We start from the raw sequence: 21,304 nt of genomic DNA, 5'->3' as shown, positions 1-21,304 counted from the left end.
CACTGCCAGTGGATAATTGGTACTTTAACAAAACAGTTGAGGTTTAAAGTTTAGAAAAAGATAATTTGTCTTCTGCATAATAAACACTAAAAGTAAACCTCTGAGCAGAACCGATCAGCAGTAAGAGACGACATTTTATCAAACAAGTAATTAAACCAAATTAAGATGAGAAGCTGAAAAACATTTTGAGTTGTCACCGTCAGTTTCCGCGGTCTGAAGCCTTTCCAGTGAATATTGTGTTATTAGCTGTTTAAAACCCTGATGACTTCCTGTTGAGCTCTAACCTCCTGATTATTTCTCGTCTCTGTGCAGTCCAACGCCTTGCCAAGCCACGTGAAGATCTCCGTGTCCAGACAAACACTGTTTGAAGATTCATTTCAGCAGGTCAGACCGAAACTCTGCAAAACACCCGTTACGATTTTCTCTGCAGGTTCACTTTTATTTTATTTCATTTTGACTTGAAAACAACTGCACTTAAGTTTTTAACCAGTGGTGGAAAACATTAGTCTTATTTAGTTTAGTTTTATTCTCTATCCTTCATGTTTTAACCCATGCTTGATTTTATTAATACTTATTTTAATACTTGTCTTCTTCTCTTGTATTGATCGTTCTTGATTTGTAATTATGCCACCATCTAGACCAGGACTTTTCTGGCAAAATTAAGGATAAATAAATGCATTTTATTGCCTTTTATTGGTTAAAATGCTTAAAAATATCACAAAAAAACATGTCCTAGCAAAGGTTGTGACAAATTATTCGCATCAAGCATTTTACACATTTGAATAAACATGCAATATTTTAATATTTTACTAAAACATTTGATCAAAAACAACACTGAAAACAGAAAAAAAGTAATTTCAGGCATATAAATGAATCTGTAGAAGGTAATTTGGGGAATTTGTTTTTTTTACGTTGTATCAGGACAGTAAAAACTCGAAGCTGCTTCACCAAAAGTTTTATTAAACACTGAAAAACTTTAAAGATGATTAAAAGAAGATTTTGGTTTTGGTACAGTAATGTCTTCTAAGGCAAAAATAAAAATATTAAGGATTAAATCTTCTCTAAACGCACTGAAAGTGAATGAATTATCTTGATGTAACGTTGTAAATCCTGGTAGTTTTCTGTAAAATGTTAATTTTGTTATCAGATCATGAACGTGAAGCCGTACGACCTTCGGCGCCGACTCTACATCATCATGAGAGGAGAGGAGGGGCTGGACTACGGCGGCATCGCCAGGTGAGCCTCCGCTTCATCTCCTCACTTCCTGTCGTGTCTTTTTGTTCTGGGGCTTGTTTGACCCGTTTACGCCTTTAAAAGCTTGTTGTCAATGTTGGTGAAGGTATGGTTTGTTTTTTTGTTCCTGCTGCTTCTCGATCTCTGCACCAACTGTCCTCTCCTCTGGATGCAACATTCAGTCTCAATTTAAAAGATTTAATGATTTAATAAGAATTATACTGTTATGTTCAGATTACAGTTTCATTGTTCTGATACTTTTTTTACACGTGAGCGTGATAAATTAAAATCAAAATGTTAATTTAAATCTATAATCTGATAAATCTGCATCTGTAGAAAATAAACTTGCCAAATTAAAACTGATCTCTGATCAGATTTCCCTTGTTTCATAGTGTAATCTGAGCCTTAAAAGACTAGCATTTTGGGTAAAAAAGTCAGTATTTCCTTCCCTTGATTCAGCAGTATTATAAATGTTTCTGTTGGCACTCGATGTTTATCAAAACTTTTGTCTTTAGTGACTTTTTTTTTCTTAATTTGATATTTTTAAATGTCAGTTTACAACCTGAAACATACATTTTGTCTGCTTAAAGAAAACTCAGAGTTTTGTTGTCATTCTCAGTTTAACCTGATGGTGGCAAAGTTATAACACAATAACACAGAAGTATGCTGCACAACTTAGTGACAAATTTAGGCAATAAAATATAGATTTCTATGATCCTGGAGGATTTTTTTACGACAGCGTTACTTGAGATGAAGATGTTCCTGAGACCGTTGAAGGTTAGTACGTGTTCTTGATAAATTATACAATTTTTTAGCAGAATCAAATCACAGAAGTAACTTAGTAACCAGGATTTGTTCAGGTAAAATCCAACCAACCTGATTCATCCCTCAGTTGCTTCCTGAACTGAAGGAAACAAACTAGATGTTTAGAAGTTTCATTGAAACTCCATAAGATTACTTCAGCTGCTTTGGCAATATTATTAAAAAAGGAAAGGAACATGAAGCTACAAGCTAAAATGAGCTAAATCAAAGCAACAAGCTCAAAGTGGCACAAAAAATAAAAAAATAAAGCAAGAATATAGACATAGCTTTCAATAAGAACAGTGTTACGTATAAATCTGTGTATATTTATGAAACTATTTTTGTAAATAAAGCTAAATATTTTGAGAAGTATAAAAGCTACAAAAACCAACAGTCATAGTGCACTGTTCCCGATCGAGCTGAATGTTTTAACATTTTAATGGTTAAAAGAGGAAAAAGTAGCTTGATTTCAAAAAAGGTACAGAAGAAATTATTTACAGAAATGTAAATCTGATTACTAAAACAGTTTGTTTTTGACAGATGCATTAATGGGTTATCTTTAAAAAAATCTCCTCTCTGAGGATGTTTGAAGCTTGAAGCTTCTTTATGAGAGCTGCTCATGTTTCTTTTAGGTTTTGGTTTCTTAGTTTTTTTTGTTTTTTTAATTTGCATTTAAAGTTTTCTTGTTGTTGAATTCATGAAACACCTCATCCATCTTCCAGCATTTCTGTCCTCCTCCCCCATCACATGTATCCATCCCCCCCCCCCCCCNGTCTGCTGTCCTTCGGGTCTTCCTCTCTGTTTCTGTTGGTATTTTAATTTATTTATTTTTTCTGTTTGGTTTCACATTGTGTCTCTGTCTCCGGTGTCACGTCAGTGGTTTTACCCTATGGTAGGTGACATCATGCTGTTCTACCACAGGGTAGAACCACGGACGGGATGTTGGGAGGTGTCTGCGTCCGTCTCACCGTCCGTCCGTCAGTCCATACACCCTCCCCACCTGGTTCACGTTAACGGGTGGGCGGGGCCCCTGGGAGCGCTTGGTGCTGCAGCTGGTGGAGGGCCTTCATTCTCTCTAACACGCACCCTTCCACACTCTGCCTTTGTTTTAATCCACCATGTTGTATTCATTCTTAATGTTAAATGTTCTGTCGTCATGTATGAATTTTATTTTCTCCTAATGAAGAAAATCTTTCAGATGGAAACTCGAGGCTCAAGTTTGAAAAACCGATTAGCTCAGTTGTTCGAAGCCTCCATCCTGGTAGTTTATGCCTTCATTGCCTCTTGTTTGGATCACTGTAATTATTTTTATGTTGGGGTTGATCTGTCAACACTTTGGTGTCTGGAAGTTGTTCAAAACGCAGCAGCTCGACTTCTGACAGAAAAGAAACAGCCTCTGCTGGCCTCCATAAACGGGCTTCTCATCCATTTCAGAAATGTTATTGCTTGTTTTTGTTAATGGTAGACCGCCGGTTTACTTTACTTTTTACACCTGAGATAAAAACAATTTACTTTTAAAAAAAGGAGGTCCGAGTCCCTAATCTGTTGAACAGTCAATCTTTGCAGATTAGAGCTACTCTGATTATTTTAATTACTGCTTAAAATCTATTTCTTCTCACTGTCTTTTAGTCTTAATTGAGCAGGGTAATTTGGGCTTTTATTGTTCAGCTCGGTTTATTTCTGTGTTCTTTTGTTTGCTTTATTTGATGCTTTATTCCTGTTCATATTTACTGCTGGTTTCCTAATCATTGATTTTTACTTTCTTTGTGAATAAAATTAGACTTGACACAGAACAACTCCGGACAGAGTTTAAATACACAAGGAATTATATTCTTGTTTCGCTTATAAGTGATTGTTTCAAAACGAGAGCAGAAACTTGAAGGTCTGTTTTCAAGACAAACAAATCATTACTGTCTTCTGACTGTTTACAAGTTTAATTTAATCTTAAGTGAAACCAAACTTTTCTCTGTTTATTTTACATTTAAGTTTAAAAGTCAGAGCTGAGCAGCATTCGAGAACATCGTGTGTCATTATTATTATTATAAGACATTTTCTGTCCTGAGTTGTAATGCTTTAAAATATGACAAGGTTTTAGTTGATTTGTTTTACTTGCTTATTGTTTCTGTAACGCCTGTGTTCCCTCTGCTTCCTTTGGTTTAAATGTGATGCTGTTTTTTTTGTCAACATTTGTTAAAATGAGTCTTTATTTTCTGCACTGCCAAATGTGTTTTGTTCTGCTTCCAGTGACTCAGCTCTGCTCTGATTGATTAAACTGAATCCGTCTCCCGTGTCAGCCATCTTTAATCACTCAGTCCTAACACGTTCACCGTCCCGTAACGTCCTCTGTCCTGTCGTTCTGCAGGGAGTGGTTCTTCCTGCTGTCCCACGAAGTCTTGAACCCCATGTACTGCTTGTTCGAATACGCCGGGAAGAACAATTACTGTCTGCAGATAAACCCCGCCTCCTCCATCAACCCCGACCACCTCACGTACTTCCGCTTCATCGGTCGCTTCATCGCGATGGTGAGCTTCACTTTGAGATATCTAAATAATGCTTCATTGCAAGCTCTTTTAATTTATAGTTAGTTAAATAAAAGTTCATATTTCTTTGTAACCATAATTATACCTTAAACAGTAGCAGCAGTCTATAAATATTCATTTGGAGTATTTTATTTATAAGATTATTGGTTTCATGGGATTTATCTCAACTGCACAGGTTTATTAATTAGTGCTGGACAATTTGTCCAAAAATATTCTGTAATTCAAGTGAATGGAAGCAAAGCTTACCGCTACTGTTAAAGTATTTTTATTTGTTTGCTTCGAAGAAATGTACAGTTCTGTCACTTTATATTTCAAATGTACAGTATGAGCTAAACGTCTTTCTCCAGGATTCACTCCAAATATTTGGTCACAAACTCTCCACCCTCTCTCACCCACACCATGACCTCACTGCTGCGCCCAGCCCACACCCATCACTGCTGCCTAAATTTAGCCCCAAAATTCACTTTGCTGACTTGTCTTTAAAAGACGCTTTTCTCCACCAACCGATTTTATTTTGCGCTCACTGTTTTAACCTTCCACGGCTGTCCTTTTGCTTAAAGCCTGTTAGCTGTGAGACTCAGTCAGGTCAGAACAAACTGTGACTCAGGCAGTTCTTGGACGCCCGTGTTGTTGTTGGCTCATCGCAGCTCTGAACTTTCTGTGGGTTTTTAAACACTAAACAGCTCCATCTGGCCGGCTGTGAACACACACATGCCCAAGAAGGATTATTACTTTCTTTAGCTTCACACGTTTGTGTCCACATCCTAATCTGAGTGACTCAATCATTTTCCCACCATATAAACAAGATAAGACAGTCAGCAGGGTGGGATTTGGAGCGCAGTATAAACACAGCAGCAGTTGTTGCATTAGCTGTAGCAGACATTGTCTGCATTGTTAAAGGAAGTGGCAGCAGTGATTCCTTAACTGAAATGACTCTTTTCCTGTAAAGGAGTTTGTTAATCTATGTTAAATGCTGTAATGAGCACTGAAAAATCTCCCTGTGAATCACCAGCTCAAACACTGAACGTCTGAAAGAAAGAAAGAAAATGAATCCTGAACCATATGTCAGCGGAGGCCATGAAATAATAAAATAACCCAGCTGGAGGGTGAAAAAAAACCTGTCTCTGTGCTTTATTATATCCTGAAACCCCAACCTGACACATCATCAGCTATACCAGCTGAGTCTTTGTGTTTATTTTCCAAGGAACATGAGCAGAGACTTCCAGGTGGTGTTCCTCAATGTAGTTTCTAATGAAACATATCCTCCCTGCAGGCTCTGTACCACGGAAAGTTCATCGACACTGGCTTCACGCTGCCGTTCTACAAGCGAATGCTGGACAAGAAGCCGACCCTCAAAGATCTGGAGTCCATAGATCCGGAGTTTTACAACTCCATCATGTGGGTCAAGTAAGTACCGACCCACCGGGATGCAGCGTCATTGTTTCATACTCACAAAAGTAGAGCTCAAATGTTTTTCCAGGCCTCATTTCTCTTCATCTGTACTTTTTTAAAGAGCTGAAGAATAACTCAGTTCTGCAGGTCCAATAAAAAGCCTTCAAATTATTTCATAACAAACACTTAATTTAGAAGTTAAGGATCAGTAAGTGCCTCCTGAGCATCGATGTCTGTAGGTTTTGAAAATAAATATTTAAAGTCTTCAGTGTCATTCTGAAGTCTTACAGCTGCCATGAAATTATTTTTTATGCTTCTGTAGCTAAAATGAGACACTCAGGTCCCAATTAAAAGTAATGTTTTTTATGAGAAAAACATCCATCTCTACGTTTCTCGTGATCTTTTGGGTCCAGGTGGCATCAATTTAAGTCTATTTTTATGAATTTCTGTTCTTTACTGGTAGAAATTGATTAAAAATTTTAAAAAGTTATTTCAGTGACACGTGATCCATCTTGATTTATACAATTTCAGAAACATATATTGGTACACTTCTTGCTCAGATTCACTGCAAGTAGAGATGAAAGGTTTGTAAGCTGACTTTTGTTAAATTAAATATCCTTCTTGCATTTAAAACATCCTAGCTCTTGGTTAGCTCCAGCTAGTTGGGTGTATGAGAACAGTCTGCGCCATCTTTGGAGCTGAAATGTGTTACTTTCTTCGTCCAGAGAGAACAACCTGGAGGAGTGTGGAGTGGAGCTGTACTTTGCTCAGGACATGGAGATCCTTGGGAAGGTTTCCACTCACCAGCTGAAGGATGACGGCGAGAACGAGCTGGTCACGGAGGAGAACAAGGAGGAGTATATCAAGTAATATGGCAGAAGCCGTTGGAGCTGAGCAGACACAGAGGAAGATCAAACTTTCCAAATGAGCTGTTGTTTCCTGCTGCAGCCTGCTGACGGACTGGAGGTTCACCCGTGGGGTGGAGGAGCAGACCAAAGCTTTCCTGGACGGCTTCAATGAGGTGGTTCCTCTGGAGTGGCTTCGCTACTTTGATGAGAAGGAGCTGGAGGTGAGAATGACTGGAAAAACTATTCAAAACCATTCCATTTATGAGCAGCCTTGTTAAATGGATGACATTTCCTGCAGCCAAGCTTTTAACTAAGAGCTGAAATGCAGTGTAAAGCAGTAAAACCTGTCAAATGTGAGCTTTAATTGTTGTTTGTTTGTTTTCTGGGCCGCAGCTGATGCTCTGTGGGATGCAGGAGATCGATCTGGCCGACTGGCAGAAGAACACCATCTATAGACATTACACCAAGAACAGCAAGCAGATCCACTGGTTCTGGCAGGTACAGACACACTGAACACACTTACAGAATATTAGAAAACATTACAAACAAAGGTCAGGAGGTTGTTTTCAATAAAACTATTAAATTTACTGTATTGATAGCTCGTTATGTGTAATCCTGCACATTGTTAAAACAACATGGACATTTTTTTTCTTGTTGAAAAACTGATGATTTATATTCCTGAAGCACAAGTAAAGCAATGTAAACCTGACAAAATATTGTTCTTTTGAGTTTATTAGTTTTTAGATGGTGAAAACTTACTTTTTGACCATGTTGATGTATAAAAATCTGTTGTTTTCTTTGATATATTGCAAAACCACTTAAATTTCAAACATTTACTATATGTGGAATTTATTTTAATAACTTTATATCTGCGATAAATAGTTTGCAGCTTTATGCTGGTGGAAAATGCAAGTATTTACAAAGAAGATTAGAAATCACACATAAAGGTTTGTGTCTCAACAAAAAGTAGCTAAAATAAAATTAAATGACTTGAAAAGATTCCCATATTGTCATACTCACCAAACTGCCTCATATTGTGTTTGTTTCATTTATTCATTTCATTATCAATCATTAATCCACAAACACAAAAGCTCATACAGTTCATGTGTTCATCTGTTTCTGGAACATGCTTTGAAGACACGTTAACATCAGGGGTCAGCTGAAACTCTTTTTTTTGATGGAACAAGATGAAAGCTGAAAGACAGAACCTGAATATGTCAAACCTGTTTATCAGCCTCGGGTTGATTTGGATCTCTATAAAATGATGTTTTTTTTGTGCTTCTGCAGGTCGTTAAAGAGATGGACAACGAGAAGAGAATCCGTCTGCTTCAGTTTGTAACGGGAACCTGCCGGCTGCCGGTCGGAGGCTTTGCGGAGCTCATAGGTACACAACGTCCAGCGTGTTCACGTCGGGATGCTCACATGATTACATGAAACACAGTTTTTATAGTTTACTGTTGCAGCTGCGTGAAACACAACATCTCTGCATGTTTTCCTCATTAAGAGTCTCTCCAGTCACATTAGTTTGAATTCCATTGTATAAAAAAAAAAGCTAAAAACATTAAAGATTCAAGCAATGACTCTTTATTCCCCCCCGCAGGAAGTAACGGCCCCCAGAAGTTCTGCATAGACAAAGTGGGGAAGGAGACTTGGCTTCCAAGAAGTCACACATGGTGAGACGTTGTCCCTTCTGTTAATGTTAAATTAAAAAACAACAGGAAGTCGAGGAGGAGACAGGTGTATCTAAGTTTGAATTGATCTGTTTGTGCATTCAATAAACTGATGTGTGTCAAACAGGTGGATTTAGGTTATTTCAGTTCAACATTTTCTTAGTTTATTATAAATTACAAACACAGTGAAGCAGTGTTAATAAGTGTTAACTTAAAAAAAAGCGAATAAAAGAACTTGAAGTATTTTCAGATTTTTCGGTTGCTTTTAATATTAAAGTAAAACATCTGTAGTTCTCTTTACATCCATAAACATGAGCTACTAAAGGTAAAGCAGTGGAAGAATGCATATCGCCCATCACCTTTCATGCCACAGTTTCAGACTAAGATCATATCTTACGGCAAGAAATGATGGCGTTGCAGCCATTTTGGACAAACCTTGATCTTGTGGGATGTTGTGAGATGTGTTAACGCACCTAGTAGGTGTTGAGGATGTGTCTCAGCTACTACAATGCCAAATTTCAGCACAACGCCTATAAATTTTACTGAACTGTAGCCGTTTTTGTGTTGGCTAAAGTTGATTAGCTGTGGCGGCCATCTTGAACTGGGTTGGCTCCAGTAATCAATCACTTGTAGATCTGCGTCCACTGATTACTTCGTAAGGGTTTCATTCAAATTTATCCCCTGGTTTCTGAGATAATTTGCCAACAGGCAGACAGGATTGACTCCAACAGTTACTGCCAAAGTTTTAAGCAACGATGTTGCACAATGAGTATCACTCAAACTGCGAGTTAGGAATGACTCTCAGCTACTACCACACCAAATTTCAGCTCAGTAGCTGTAAAATTGACTGAGTAAGAGATATTTTTGTGTTGGCTATCAGGGTTTAAAGAATAGTGGTGATTCCCCCACAACAGGCCTACAGTCTGGCTTTATGTTTTTATAAATTAAGTGCAGGAAAAAGAGAAAAAAAGTCTTTTAATTAAAGGTATTAAATTATAGAAGAAAAAACTCCTTTCTGCTGATATCATTACATGTTAAAATCATCCGGCCTTCTCTGGAGAAATTCATTTGAAAGTTTTATCAACCAGCGGATGTTTTTTTTTTTTGTCTGCTCTCTTTAGCTTCAATCGTCTGGATCTGCCGCCCTACAAAAGTCTGGAGCAGCTTCGGGAGAAACTCCTGTTCGCCATCGAGGAGACGGAGGGATTCGGGCAGGAGTGACGCCTCAGACCGCAAATCGGCGTCCGTTAATTCAACAAAATTTTACTTATTGATCTTATTTTGCCTTTATTTGAAGCCCTGACCTGCAGCAGGATCGTCTTCATGAACTTAACTGTTGGAGGATGAGTGTGTGTGTGTGTGTGTGTGTGTGTGTGGTTCCTTGTTTTAATGCTGTTTATCTGTGTGAGTTTGACCGGTTGGCACATGCATCCCCCACAGCTCCACCCCCAGCTTAGAAAACCGCACCAAAAAAAAACAAAAAAACCCAGACGGCATTCTCGCCTTAAAGACGACACAACTTAGCACAGCTTCCCGCAGACAAAGTAAAACGCGTCCACCAGAGAGAAAACCACTTTTCAACCTTTTAAAGACAGACAGCAGCGTATGAGAGGGACTGAGACCTTATCACCAACTAGCGCACCTCTGTTACAGAGGTTAGAGAGAAGAACTTATTTTATTTTTTATCTTTCTGTTAATTGTGAAAGTCAGCGTTTTCTTGTACAGATCCTAAATAAATGAGATTTCAGTTGTAATCTGTGTGGATTCTGTTTTTGGAAGCAGTTTGACCCGATCCAGTCAGGGTCAGCCTTCATCACTCTGTTTAAATTACCAACAATATACTCTAAAAATACTGTAAACTTTTATTTATCTTGTTGTATTTAAAGACTTAACAGCTTTAACGGTGTTGCTTATAGAAACTGGATAAAATCAGACCCGAGAAGATGAAATGTTAAGTTAATTGGAAGTTATTTAAACTCTTTGGCACCAGTTGTGGCACAGAGTTCAGGAGGTAATCGGCTGCATGGATACCATAAATCTGAGCTGCAGTTTTAACTTTCCTTTAAACCTTTTATCAGTTTATTTTTCTGAAAGTGAGCTGTGCTTAATAAGCCTCTTGATGGTTCTTAAGTGTTTTAATTCCCTATTTTTAGGCATCGGAGTTGTAATTACAACAATTTGTACTGAATTCGGTGTAAAGCTGAAATAATTGGCACTTTGGGGAGAGTAGTAAAAATATTTCAAAGCAACTATTAGAACTACTGCTGAGGTTTAAATTAGTCCTGAAATGATCTGGATAAACGTTCAAGAAAAACCAGTTTGTAATTTTAGACAAATATTCAAGATTTAACAAACAGCTCAAGTTTAAAGGAAGTTGATTTAACAGATTTAACGAAACGGCGTCATGTTGTCGAACTGGTGCAACTAAACAGTCATCCTTCACGTTGCCTCTGGCCTTTTTTTTTTTTTTTTCGAGTAATGCCAATATATTAAGCTAATTTGAAAAACTAGGAAATGTGTGTTGTCAAAAAATGTGGAAAATGTATATATTAGATTTTAATTTCACAAAAGGATCCAAAAATGAATCTCAGGCGAAACAAAACCTCAACATGAAATCATCTTTAACTTTCGCTCAGTTCTTTTCCAACGTCAGGGAAGTTGTTTTGGTTCAGTTTATCTGATTTATGGAAAAATTTAAAACAGAAGTTATTTAGTTTTAAATTATTGTTTCATTTTAATTTTTACCTTTGATTTAGAGCTGTGTTTTACTTGACCGTATCAATACACAGCCCCCATTTGCTGTTTGTTTTGTTGGTATTTTCACTTCATAAAAGTCATTAAATTAAAACAAAAACTGATGCAGAGAAAGAGTTTATGTTCTGAAAGATTGTTGAAAAAATAATTCAGTGATCAACTTCAGCGTATCTGCGCACAACATGCAAATATTTTAGTTTTGTCACCAATTAAGGGAATAAAACTTTACAGTTCTTTGTTTTGTCACTCTGGCAGAAAATATAAAAAGCCATCATTACTTCTACAATAAATCTAAACCAAAAGCTTTTTTTTTTTGTACCTTTTTCAGACAATGGGAGCATTAAACCTTGGAACATCAAAGATGGCTTGAATAATGTTGGCATAATTAAAGCCAGTGGCTCTGAATATACAAACTAAAACGAGTCCAAAGGGAGCGATCGTTGTCGCAGATAGAGCTTCGCCCGAGCCAGCAGCATTTTCCACTCATCAGGACACAGTTTGTGGTTTGGCCGGCAGGGTCTCGGTAATTAAATACATGCTTGGATGTAACCAAACAAACAGACTTTCGTCATGTCATCTCCACTGTCGGTGTCCCATTGGTTGTTCAGAAAGCATCCTCAGGCCAGCGGTGATTAAGAGTCTGAAACTGGGCCTTTCAGCAGCTGCAGTGGAAAAAGCTGGGATGTACAAAGCAACGTGGGCCAATTACTGAATGGGCTTACTGAGCACAAAGGGCCCAGAGGTCTGAGGGGCCCCCGAGACAGAAGCTCCTACTGTTTGAAATGACTGTTTACCTCGACGAGATGCAAATAAATAAAGATGTTTTTAAAACAGAGAGACGCCGAGCTGCAGGTCCAGGCAGCACGACTGCAAAGAAGCAAACAAAAAGAACAAAATGAAGGAAGAATGACGTTCTCCAACTGTGTTCTAACTTTACTTTTAGGCATTTCACAACCTCCACATTCAAATTTTCAATATATTTTGCGTGAAAGTGTATAAAACGTTTTACTACAGGAAGCCTGATAACATTAAAACAGCCAGTTCAACATCAATTAATGTCATTAAAACAGTTTTAACTCATTTAAATAAAACTTAAATCAAATTTTGTTACACGTGGAGGAAGCTATGTGATGACTCTGTGCAATTATGAGACACTAAATCATAATTATGACATATTTAGTCATTATTTTGAAAAAATAAGCCATAGTTATAAGATGCTACACTGAACAAAAGTAGTTTTTGCTCCCATTTTTCCTGAGCTGAACTCAAAGATCTAAGACTTTTTCTGTGTACACAAAAAAATGCCTTTTTTCTCTCAAATATTCACAAATTTGTGTAAATCTGTTGATGAGCACTTAATCCATCCACCTCCTAGATGTGGCTATCAGGATGCTGATTAGACAGGATTATTCCACAGGTGTGCTTTAGGACCGCCACAATAAAAGACCACACTGAAATTTGCTCCCCTCTCCTAAACACCTTGATCCTTTTAGGGACCATCATTTAATTACAGAACCAATGACACGTTCCTCCTTCTGACCAAGAGTTAATGTTGAATTGTTTCACTGGACTGGACAAATAGGACGAGTCTAATTTTATCTGATTTTAATACATTTCATTTTTATTTTAAAATTTCTTACTAGCTTCTATGTCTTTGGACCAGATGATGAAAAAAAATCAACGTTAAATTGTTATATTAGGTGGCTGTGTCTGATTAGTCCAAAATATAAAGAGCAACAGCTCTTCATGTTCAAGACTTTTATTGTGAAGGTCACGGCTTGACTGGCTCAACCCGGAAGTGATTCTTTCCAACGACCCAAAGTTTCGGAGCAGTTCGGTCCACGGGTTATAAAATGTCTCCGCGGGGCACAAGCAAATTAAAATATATTTGCCTGTAGTTGTATTCGCGTTCGTGCTGTTTTTTGCCCGGTTAGGATGGCGGACGCGGATGACGTCGCCCGGTTGTGTTACGATGGTTTCAGCCGGCTGCCCCGGAGAGGGAAGCCCGAGCCGGGCAGAGAGTGGACCCTGCTGGCCGCCGTGCTCAAAATGACCCGGGGGGAAAACTCTGCCTCAGGTTAGACAGCAGCAAAGCTAATTACCACAACATCTTCTATTTAAACTTAGTTAAACCTCTGTTTACAATCACCTGGTTATAAATATTTGTCTTTTTACAGTTGAGAAGGAGGTTGTTTCCATAGGAACGGGGACTAAATGTATTGGACAAGCATCTATGAGTCCTAATGGTTTGTGCTTCTGTTAATTATTGTTTTTTTTATCTGTGTTACATGTTGAATATTCAGTCTCCTGTCAGGTTATCTGTCATGTAGATTCTTTCTGAATATTTTGAGTTTTTAGGGATAAAATACAGAATTAGACAGAGCATCAATATTAGTTTGTTTGTTTTATGAAACTCTCTGACTTTCAGGTGATGTTCTTAATGACAGTCATGCAGAAGTCATTGCCAGAAGGGGTTGTATCAGGTGAGGTTTGCTTCGTTCTGGTTCCTTGTTGACAGAAGCTTAGTTGAGTTCAGACTGCCTGCATTGTGTGTTTATTTGAAGGTATCTGATCCAGGAGCTGCACAGAGCCGTCAGCGGTCGGGCCAGCTCGGTCTTCTGTTCGGCCGATCGGCGAGGGAAATGGAGGCTTCGGCCGGGCGTTTCCTTCCTCCTCTTCACCAGCCACACTCCCTGTAAGTCCAGTCCGCTCCCGCTGTCTTCAACAGGTTGCCTAATTTTGTTTTTGATCCCGCGCCGTCTGCTCGAACAAATCCTTTCGAGAGGTGGGGTACACCCTGGACAAGTCAGCAGCCATTCATGCACTCACCCATTCACCAGAGAAAAACATGCAAACTCCACATAAAGGCCCCAGACTGGGAGGCGATCCTGCGACAGCAACAAGGTCGCAGGTCGGCCATGTCAAAAATACCAAACACAAATGTTAATATGACAATTTTCTCTCAATAATCATACCATACTGTATGTTCATACACTTGTCAGGTTGTTAACCTTGTTCTTCACATTTCTTAATGAGCCTTTATTTTTATATTGAATCTATTTTTTCCACTATATCCAACCTGCTCCTTGTTACGGCTTTTTTATTACATCCAGCTGCAAAAGTTTTTAAAAGATGTCATATCATTAAGTACCAATCTTGGGAACATTGTTCTACCCTTTGGCCCCTCAGCAGTGACTCCCTGGAGCTTCGAACAAAACGAACACAGAAATGAATAATAGTTCAATTTAAAACCACGACAGGAAAGCAATACAGCTATATGTCAAGTCGTTCTGGTAACACCAATAAGTAACAGCTTGCATTTGATTATAACTTTGAATAAAATTTGATGTAAATAAAGATATTTGCCTTTTTATGAGAGGAAATGTATCAAGCCACAATTAAATATCCAACAAACAGGCCTAATTAAAAAAATTCTATTATCCTTTGTTCTAACATGTAAAAATACAAAAAATCGTCAACAGTTTGTTTCAGATCTTTATTTTAATAGTGTCACAAGCTGTAGTTTTTAATTATATGTCATATTTATGTAACACTTACTGAGTTGTGTTTTTGTTATTTCAAGCTTCAAGTACATTTTGCTGCTCTGGGTGAATTTAAATCAGTGGGAAAAGGAGCAGAAATGTTTCTTGAATGTAAAGGTTGGACATCCCTGGTCTAGTAGATACTTTATTACCTTCTGGTAAAATTTATATTTTAATTTTCGTGTTGTAAAAATGTCTTAGCTCTAATAATTTAAACAGAATCTGAAACCTGGGTTGTTTTTTTTCATCACAAGGTGGCGATGCCTCCATCATCCCCATGACTGACAGCCAGTCTGAGCCCTGCCCTCCTGTCACATCTGTAAACAGCTGTGAGGAGCCCGATGGGGGGCGGAGCCTGAAAAGGAAAGCAGAGGACCCGGGTAGACGAGAAAACCTGAAGCTGCCTCGTTTTGAAGAAAAGGAGACCGCAGAGACGAACGACGACGCCTCACAGCCGGCTTTACGTCGTGATCTGACAAAAACACACAACGATGTTTCTGAAGCTGCGCCTCGGACCGAGCTCACACCCAGAGGCCCTGCGGACTTCAGTCAGTCCGAGCAGGTCCAGGACATTCACAGGACGGGCGCCAAATGTGTCCCCGGCGGCCCAGCCGACCCTCTGTGCCCAGGGGCGGGGTACCACAGCACTGGTGTGCTTCGTGTGAAACCGGGCCGGGGGGAGCCGACTCTGTCCCTGTCCTGCAGTGACAAACTGGCCCGCTGGGGGGTGGTGGGCTTTCAGGGGGCCCTGCTGTCCCATTACCTGGAGGAGGCCCTTTATTTCAGCACCGTTGTGGTGGGAAAGTGTCTGTACAGCCGAGAAGTTATGCACCGAGCTCTGGTGGCCAGGTGAGGAGTTCTGCTGAGACGCTGGGTTTACCGTGAAGTCATGAAATGTCTCCTCTTACTGGAGATTCTGTTTGTTTATATAGCATCAATTCACAACTAAGGTCATCTAAAGCCTCTACACAAAAGACTGAACAAGCCCAAATCATAGATCCAATTAAAATCCAATTACAGTCAGTTCAGTCTTATTATAGTACAATACATTCACTTACAGTACATAATAACATGTCAATTAGAAGCCAGCAGATTGAGTTGAATCTTCACTTCATCCTCAGCAGCACAGAGAAGACAGTGGACAGGAATGACCCCCTTTAAACAGGACGAAACCTCCAGCAGAACCAGAACCAGGCCCCATCAGCTTCGACCGGCTGGGGTTTCAGAGGACAGGAAGGAGACCAACACAGATTAACTGGTCCAGGTGTGGTTTCTATGGGAAGAAAAACAATAAAAAAAACCCCACTTATTAATGATAGAAATAATGGAAAGCAAAGTGAGGAAATGTGGTCAGTTTGTCCTCCAGCGGTGTAAGCTTTTAGCAGTAGAACTAAAGGATAACTCAAGAAACCCAAGTCTAACTATAGGATTTATCAAACAGGAAGGTCTGAAGGTCTTATCAGGGCGTCAGCCTCACGAACAGAAACTGGAAGTTGGAGCCTGAGAACTGAAAGCTCTGCCTTCAACCACGAGTAAACCTGCAGCCGGAGAGCGAAGTGCTCTGTTAGCAAAATATGAAACAATAAGATCTTTAATATGAGGTGTTGAGAGCTTTGGATGTTAGAAGATTAAAATTTTATTCTGAATTTGACAGGAAGCCGACTGAGAGAAGCTAAAACTGGAGAAATCTGATCTCCTTACAGCAGCCTCTTGGATCAACTGAAGACTTTCTTTAAAACTAATTACCATCTTTTTACCTTCATATTAATAATCTGTTTAACAGTCATGTCAGACTTTATTTAAACCTTGTTGGGTTATGTTCTTGTATGTTTTTTACTCGTAGGTGCTCTCACGTGTCGGACCTCCCGGCTGGTTTCTCTGTGTGTTCTCCAACGCTGCTTCAGTCCAACCTGGAGTTTCCCTTTAGCCAGAACCGGACCGAGCTTCAGCACCGGGCCGGACAGGGACGAGTCTCCCCCTGCGGAGCCGGTACGTTCACTCTGCTTCACTCTTTGCTTACAAAAAACAGAAATGCTACGAATAAAGTATTCAGCTAAGATAATAAATAATCAAATTCTAATAAAAGACCAAACAAAGTGTTTGCAGATTCCTTCTAAATGTTAAACTGTTTTATTCAATAATAGAAAGAGTTTATTGTAGAGCTCAGTAAAGTGTTTGTGTGGTTTTGTTTTTAGTAAATAGAAACTTTTTGTTTCAGCCATAAGTTGGTGTAATGTTGCAGAACAGCCACTAGATGTCACTGCTAATGGCTACAAGCACGGAGTCACCAAGAAGGTCCTGGGAACTCCCAAATCCAGGTGAACTAAGCATCATAGGACTTATTTATAAATTCAGCTCACTTTTTACTGCATTTTGACCTCTGAAGACATTTGTCTTTGTGTTTTATGTGTCTTCAGATCTCTTCTGTGTAAACTGGAGCTTTTTCATTCGTTTCTGTCTCTGGTGGCGGCAACCGAGCCTTCGTCTCTCCCCGACTCTCTCAGGTAACTTAATCTGCACCGGATGTGTTTGATTTTAAGAAATATTATTTGTGTTTCCTGCAGTTTGGTCTCTTGGGAGTAATAAATACATGCTAGAGTCTTAATCATTAAAAATTAGGAATATATATCCAGCGTGACTAAACGCAATTTCAGCCATCAGTATTTAGAATAATGAAATTATTGTTAAAGTGCATCATCTAAAGATCATCCAAACATTTTTAAAAAGGTAGTTTTTAAAGTTTTAATTAAACATTTTCTACAGAATGATTCAGTTTATTCACATATAGACAGAAAATAAATCTTTACAGGTGTTTATATTAAGGCAGGTGTTAGAAATTATTGGTATTAAGATTGATTAGTTTACAAAAAACAAAAAAGTTATCGTTTTTATGACTCTTTAATTTTGGCTTGTCAAAGTAAAATTGCAAAAAAAGCAAAATCAGATTTTTCTTTATTAAAAATTCCCATTTAGAAATGTTTGTTTTTAATATTTGTGAGTTTGGGCTCATGCTGTGGTTTGGTGACAAGAAGACAGCAGTGAGGATGGAGGCCTTCTTTCAGGTGTTCCAACATTTTAATTAACTTAATTAAAGCAAACAGTCCTCTGTTTCACTCTCAACTGTAACTAACTTTGGTTGCATCTTTGTGAATAATTCACTGCTGGTTTTGGAGTCTTTTTTTTCTTTTTATGACAGTTTCTTCCCGGATCTTCTGTCGAAACAAACACTTGTGAAATGAAAGATGACAGAACAACCTGTACCTAATGACGCCGCTCCCAGTCCATCCTTGACTCGGTTTTATGTCTCCAGGAAATGGATTTAAATAAGCAAAATGTCCTCTGAAAGAAACAAAGCACAGTTTTCACTCTTTGTGGGTGTGTGTGTGCATGTGTGTGTGTGTGTGTGTGTGTGTGTGTGTGTGTGTGTGTGGGTGTGTGTGCAGATGGTTGGAAATCCTCTCCAAAGGAGCAACAGAGGTCCTTCTGTGTTTCTGTGTTTCGACACATAACCTGATCTGGCCCTCTCTTTCACAACACACACACACACACTCACACACACACACACACACACACACACACTCACTCACTATTCCTCACCTGAAAACCAAACTTCAGCACGCAATTACAAGATTTTCAAAGAAATGAGGAACCAGGAAGTTTTCCTGTTTTTACAGTCATGAACACTTGAAGAAGAATAAATCTTTAACTCTTAACTGAAGATCCAAACTTTTTAACTGAACGAGTTTCTAAAACATTTTTACTTAAAGCTGTAGATATATAATTTTTTCTCAGTGAATGAGATTCTAACTGCTGAATAACCAAACTGAGTACAGATGGACATTTAATATTTACTTCCTGAACGTTTCATGAAAATCTGCCTAGTAGTTTGTTGGATATTTTGCTAACAGAGTTGATTCCAAATACTTGATGACAAATTTATTAAAAAAAAAGCTGTTCTGCAGTCTGTTAGTGCTCAGAGTACGTGTTGTGGATCAGCCTCAGCTACCACCACACCAAATTTAACCTCAGTATCTGTAAAATTAAAAGCGTTGTAGCCGTTTTTGTGTTTTGAAAGTAAGTTGGCTGTGGGAGCCATCTTGAATCAGGTTGACTCCAGATGTTAATCGGCTATAGATGTTCATCCAGCTGTTACTTTGTGGGAGTTTCATTAAAATTCATCTGTTGGTTTATGGGATATTTTGGCTCATGAACACACGCTGAAAGCTTTAAGTTTAGTTTTGAGACTCTGACTGGAAGCTGACGGTTCCGCTGGACACCATCCTGGAAACTAAAGGTTCTCCCTCCACTTCTGGACTTGGATGTTCTGGGAATGTTTCATAGTAAAATAATATTTAATAGTTGACAGTTTCTTTGGGGTTGTAGAGAACAATAAGATCTTTAGGTAATCTGATGCAGGAAGGAAAATATTGGACTAACATGATCTCCCTTAAAGGTGTTTGTAGCTGCAGCAGTTTGGTCTGTTTCCATATTTCGCATGTGCACGTGTTAACAACTTACATGCTCCCAAAATAAGACTAATGACCCCCCCATCCACCCCCCTGACTCTGGTTTTCCATGTGTTCAGGTCAGCAGAGCTGCAGACCTACTGGGACTACAAGCAGGCGGCCCGGCGGTACCAGCAGGCCTGGCAGCAGCTGCGCAGCCGGGCCTTCCCTCTGTGGCCTCGCAGCGACAGAAACCTGCTCCTCTTTCACTGAAAGCCGACTCCGCAGCAGGAATGTCCTCGCCGGGCCCCGTGAAGAACTGTCTTTGTCGCAGCAGAAACCCGGAGGTTGCCAGGCAGCGAGTATCGTCTTTCTCGTCTTCCTCACAGACGGTGAAACGGGGAAAGTCTGGCTCTCGTCAGACGTGTAATTAGATGCTAAACGTGCCTGTTGGCTCAGCTGCTCTGTAGTTCAGGATGTTACAGCTTTCCTCAGCAGGACTCTCTGCTCCGTCCCGCCGAGGACCGCTCCTCGTTGTCGCCTTTATTTTGACGTTTCCCGCTGAGTGCAGCTGGCTGGCTGAGTTTGAAAACGCAGCTGATGTACCTGCCTGCTCGTTTCAGCTCTCACACCGTTGGGTTCAGCGAAGCCAACGAGTGTGTTTCCAGTTTTTGTCCGTCTGTAAATCCCAGTCCCGCCCGAGACACATTCTCGTTTATTAGGACGAAGAATGGAGAGTTGAGCCCTTCATTTGGAAACCAGGCGTTCATTTCCTGTTAGGACTGAGAACCGGTTGTGTTTTTGCTTCGACTCAACAGATTCCTGGTTTATCCTGCTAACGCTCAGCAGCACGCTGCAGTTTACGAGCAGAGGTTTAAATCGTCGTTAAATGATTTTAGTTAAGGGTTGCTTTCTGTCTCCAGTTGTTGAAAACGTTGAAGGTAACAAAGAGCCGCAATGACTCGGACAAAAACTGCTCCGAAGGGGAAAAATACACATTTTCTTTCACAAAAGATTATTTTAAAACATTTAAACATTAATTTTGCTTAAAGGTTTTGTTCTTCTGACTGCAGCAGAACTTTATTTCATTGGACGCAAAGTTAACTCCTCTTTAAAGTGCCTCCGAATGACTTTATTGTGATTTCTCTCAGTTTTAAATCAAACAAAGACGATTCACATCAATAAGCTGAGATGTTTTTTGTCCGTGTCTGTATGTGTGTTCATCTGTTAGCAAAATATCTCAAGAACCACCAGATGGATTTGAACAAAACTTGCACAAATAGATCCTTGGATGAACATCTACAGCTGGTTAACTTATGGAGTCAGCCCAATTCAAAATGGCCACCACAGTTAATCAACATTACCCAGCACAAGAATGGCTGTAACTCAGTTAATTTAACAGATATTAAGTTCAAATTTGGTGTGGTAGTAGCTGAGAGTGATTCACAGATGAGAGCAAACATAACTTAGTTTACAAAGTTTCTCAACGTGAGATTATCTTAGTATCAAACTCACTAAATTTATACAAATAAACCGGTTTAATGAGAAGACCGACATGTTTTATGCATTTATGTTTACGGTTATTCACTACAAATCCTTCATTTAAAACAAAAAAGGTTTTTAATAAGAAAAAGAGAGACTCTATAATCAGATTTTAACTGTTTTATTGATTAGATTTTGTGGCTACATTTGATTTTTTTGACATTTTTAAAATCCATTCATGTTTTTAAACACATATTTGATGATCATAAAATGATCCTCGCGTTCCACGAATTAGCTTTGAGGTGCACGTGCACGACTTCCCGTAGGAGGAACAGAAACGGGTGGAAACACGGGAAATGTTTCAGCACCAAAAACTACAGCTGGAGTCAAAGATTCAGCTTCATCTGTCGAAAACAAACCCAGTCAGCTGTTCGTGGTTACCGTGTTTCTCACCGAGCGGGCGGAAATAATGAGCTCAAAGTTCTGCTCTTCGGTTTAATTATCAAACTTTCTAATGCTAATCATTAAAGATTAAACATGACAATAATCTGGTTATGATTAAACAATCTTATGACACACAGAAAGATAAATAAAAAA

The 21,304-nt window shown here is 39.1% G+C and overlaps 2 protein-coding genes across 4 annotated transcripts in view; both read left to right on the top strand.

The window, feature by feature from the left end:
* Positions 1 to 10,238, top strand: part of wwp2 (WW domain containing E3 ubiquitin protein ligase 2) — a 45,073-nt gene extending 34,835 nt beyond the window's left edge. For all 3 annotated transcript variants that reach the window (XM_017434233.3, XM_017434232.3, XM_025010101.2), the window contains 10 exons: positions 313 to 384; positions 1,148 to 1,236; positions 4,397 to 4,556; positions 5,848 to 5,981; positions 6,692 to 6,832; positions 6,915 to 7,035; positions 7,208 to 7,312; positions 8,102 to 8,198; positions 8,415 to 8,487; positions 9,606 to 10,238. In XM_017434233.3, coding sequence (XP_017289722.1) covers positions 313 to 384; positions 1,148 to 1,236; positions 4,397 to 4,556; positions 5,848 to 5,981; positions 6,692 to 6,832; positions 6,915 to 7,035; positions 7,208 to 7,312; positions 8,102 to 8,198; positions 8,415 to 8,487; positions 9,606 to 9,705 — 1,092 coding nt within the window. In that variant the 3' untranslated portion in view covers positions 9,706 to 10,238. The remainder of the gene's footprint in view (positions 1 to 312; positions 385 to 1,147; positions 1,237 to 4,396; positions 4,557 to 5,847; positions 5,982 to 6,691; positions 6,833 to 6,914; positions 7,036 to 7,207; positions 7,313 to 8,101; positions 8,199 to 8,414; positions 8,488 to 9,605) is intronic.
* A 2,798-nt stretch (positions 10,239 to 13,036) lies between these two features.
* Positions 13,037 to 20,555, top strand: adat1 (adenosine deaminase tRNA specific 1). The gene is made up of 9 exons (XM_017434203.3): positions 13,037 to 13,315; positions 13,416 to 13,484; positions 13,667 to 13,721; positions 13,803 to 13,933; positions 15,035 to 15,629; positions 16,624 to 16,769; positions 16,999 to 17,098; positions 17,198 to 17,284; positions 19,366 to 20,555. Exons 1-9 carry the CDS (start codon positions 13,174 to 13,176, stop codon positions 19,496 to 19,498), a joined length of 1,458 nt encoding a protein of 485 aa, XP_017289692.1. The 5' UTR covers positions 13,037 to 13,173; the 3' UTR covers positions 19,499 to 20,555.
* Positions 20,556 to 21,304: the final 749 nt, after the last annotated feature.

Source organism: Kryptolebias marmoratus, linkage group LG11 (assembly GCF_001649575.2).
Source record: "Kryptolebias marmoratus isolate JLee-2015 linkage group LG11, ASM164957v2, whole genome shotgun sequence".
In the NCBI taxonomy this organism is placed as follows: domain Eukaryota; kingdom Metazoa; phylum Chordata; class Actinopteri; order Cyprinodontiformes; family Rivulidae; genus Kryptolebias; species Kryptolebias marmoratus.
The sequence above is the reverse complement of the archived record's forward strand: the minus strand, read 5'-3'. Positions and strand labels throughout refer to the sequence as shown.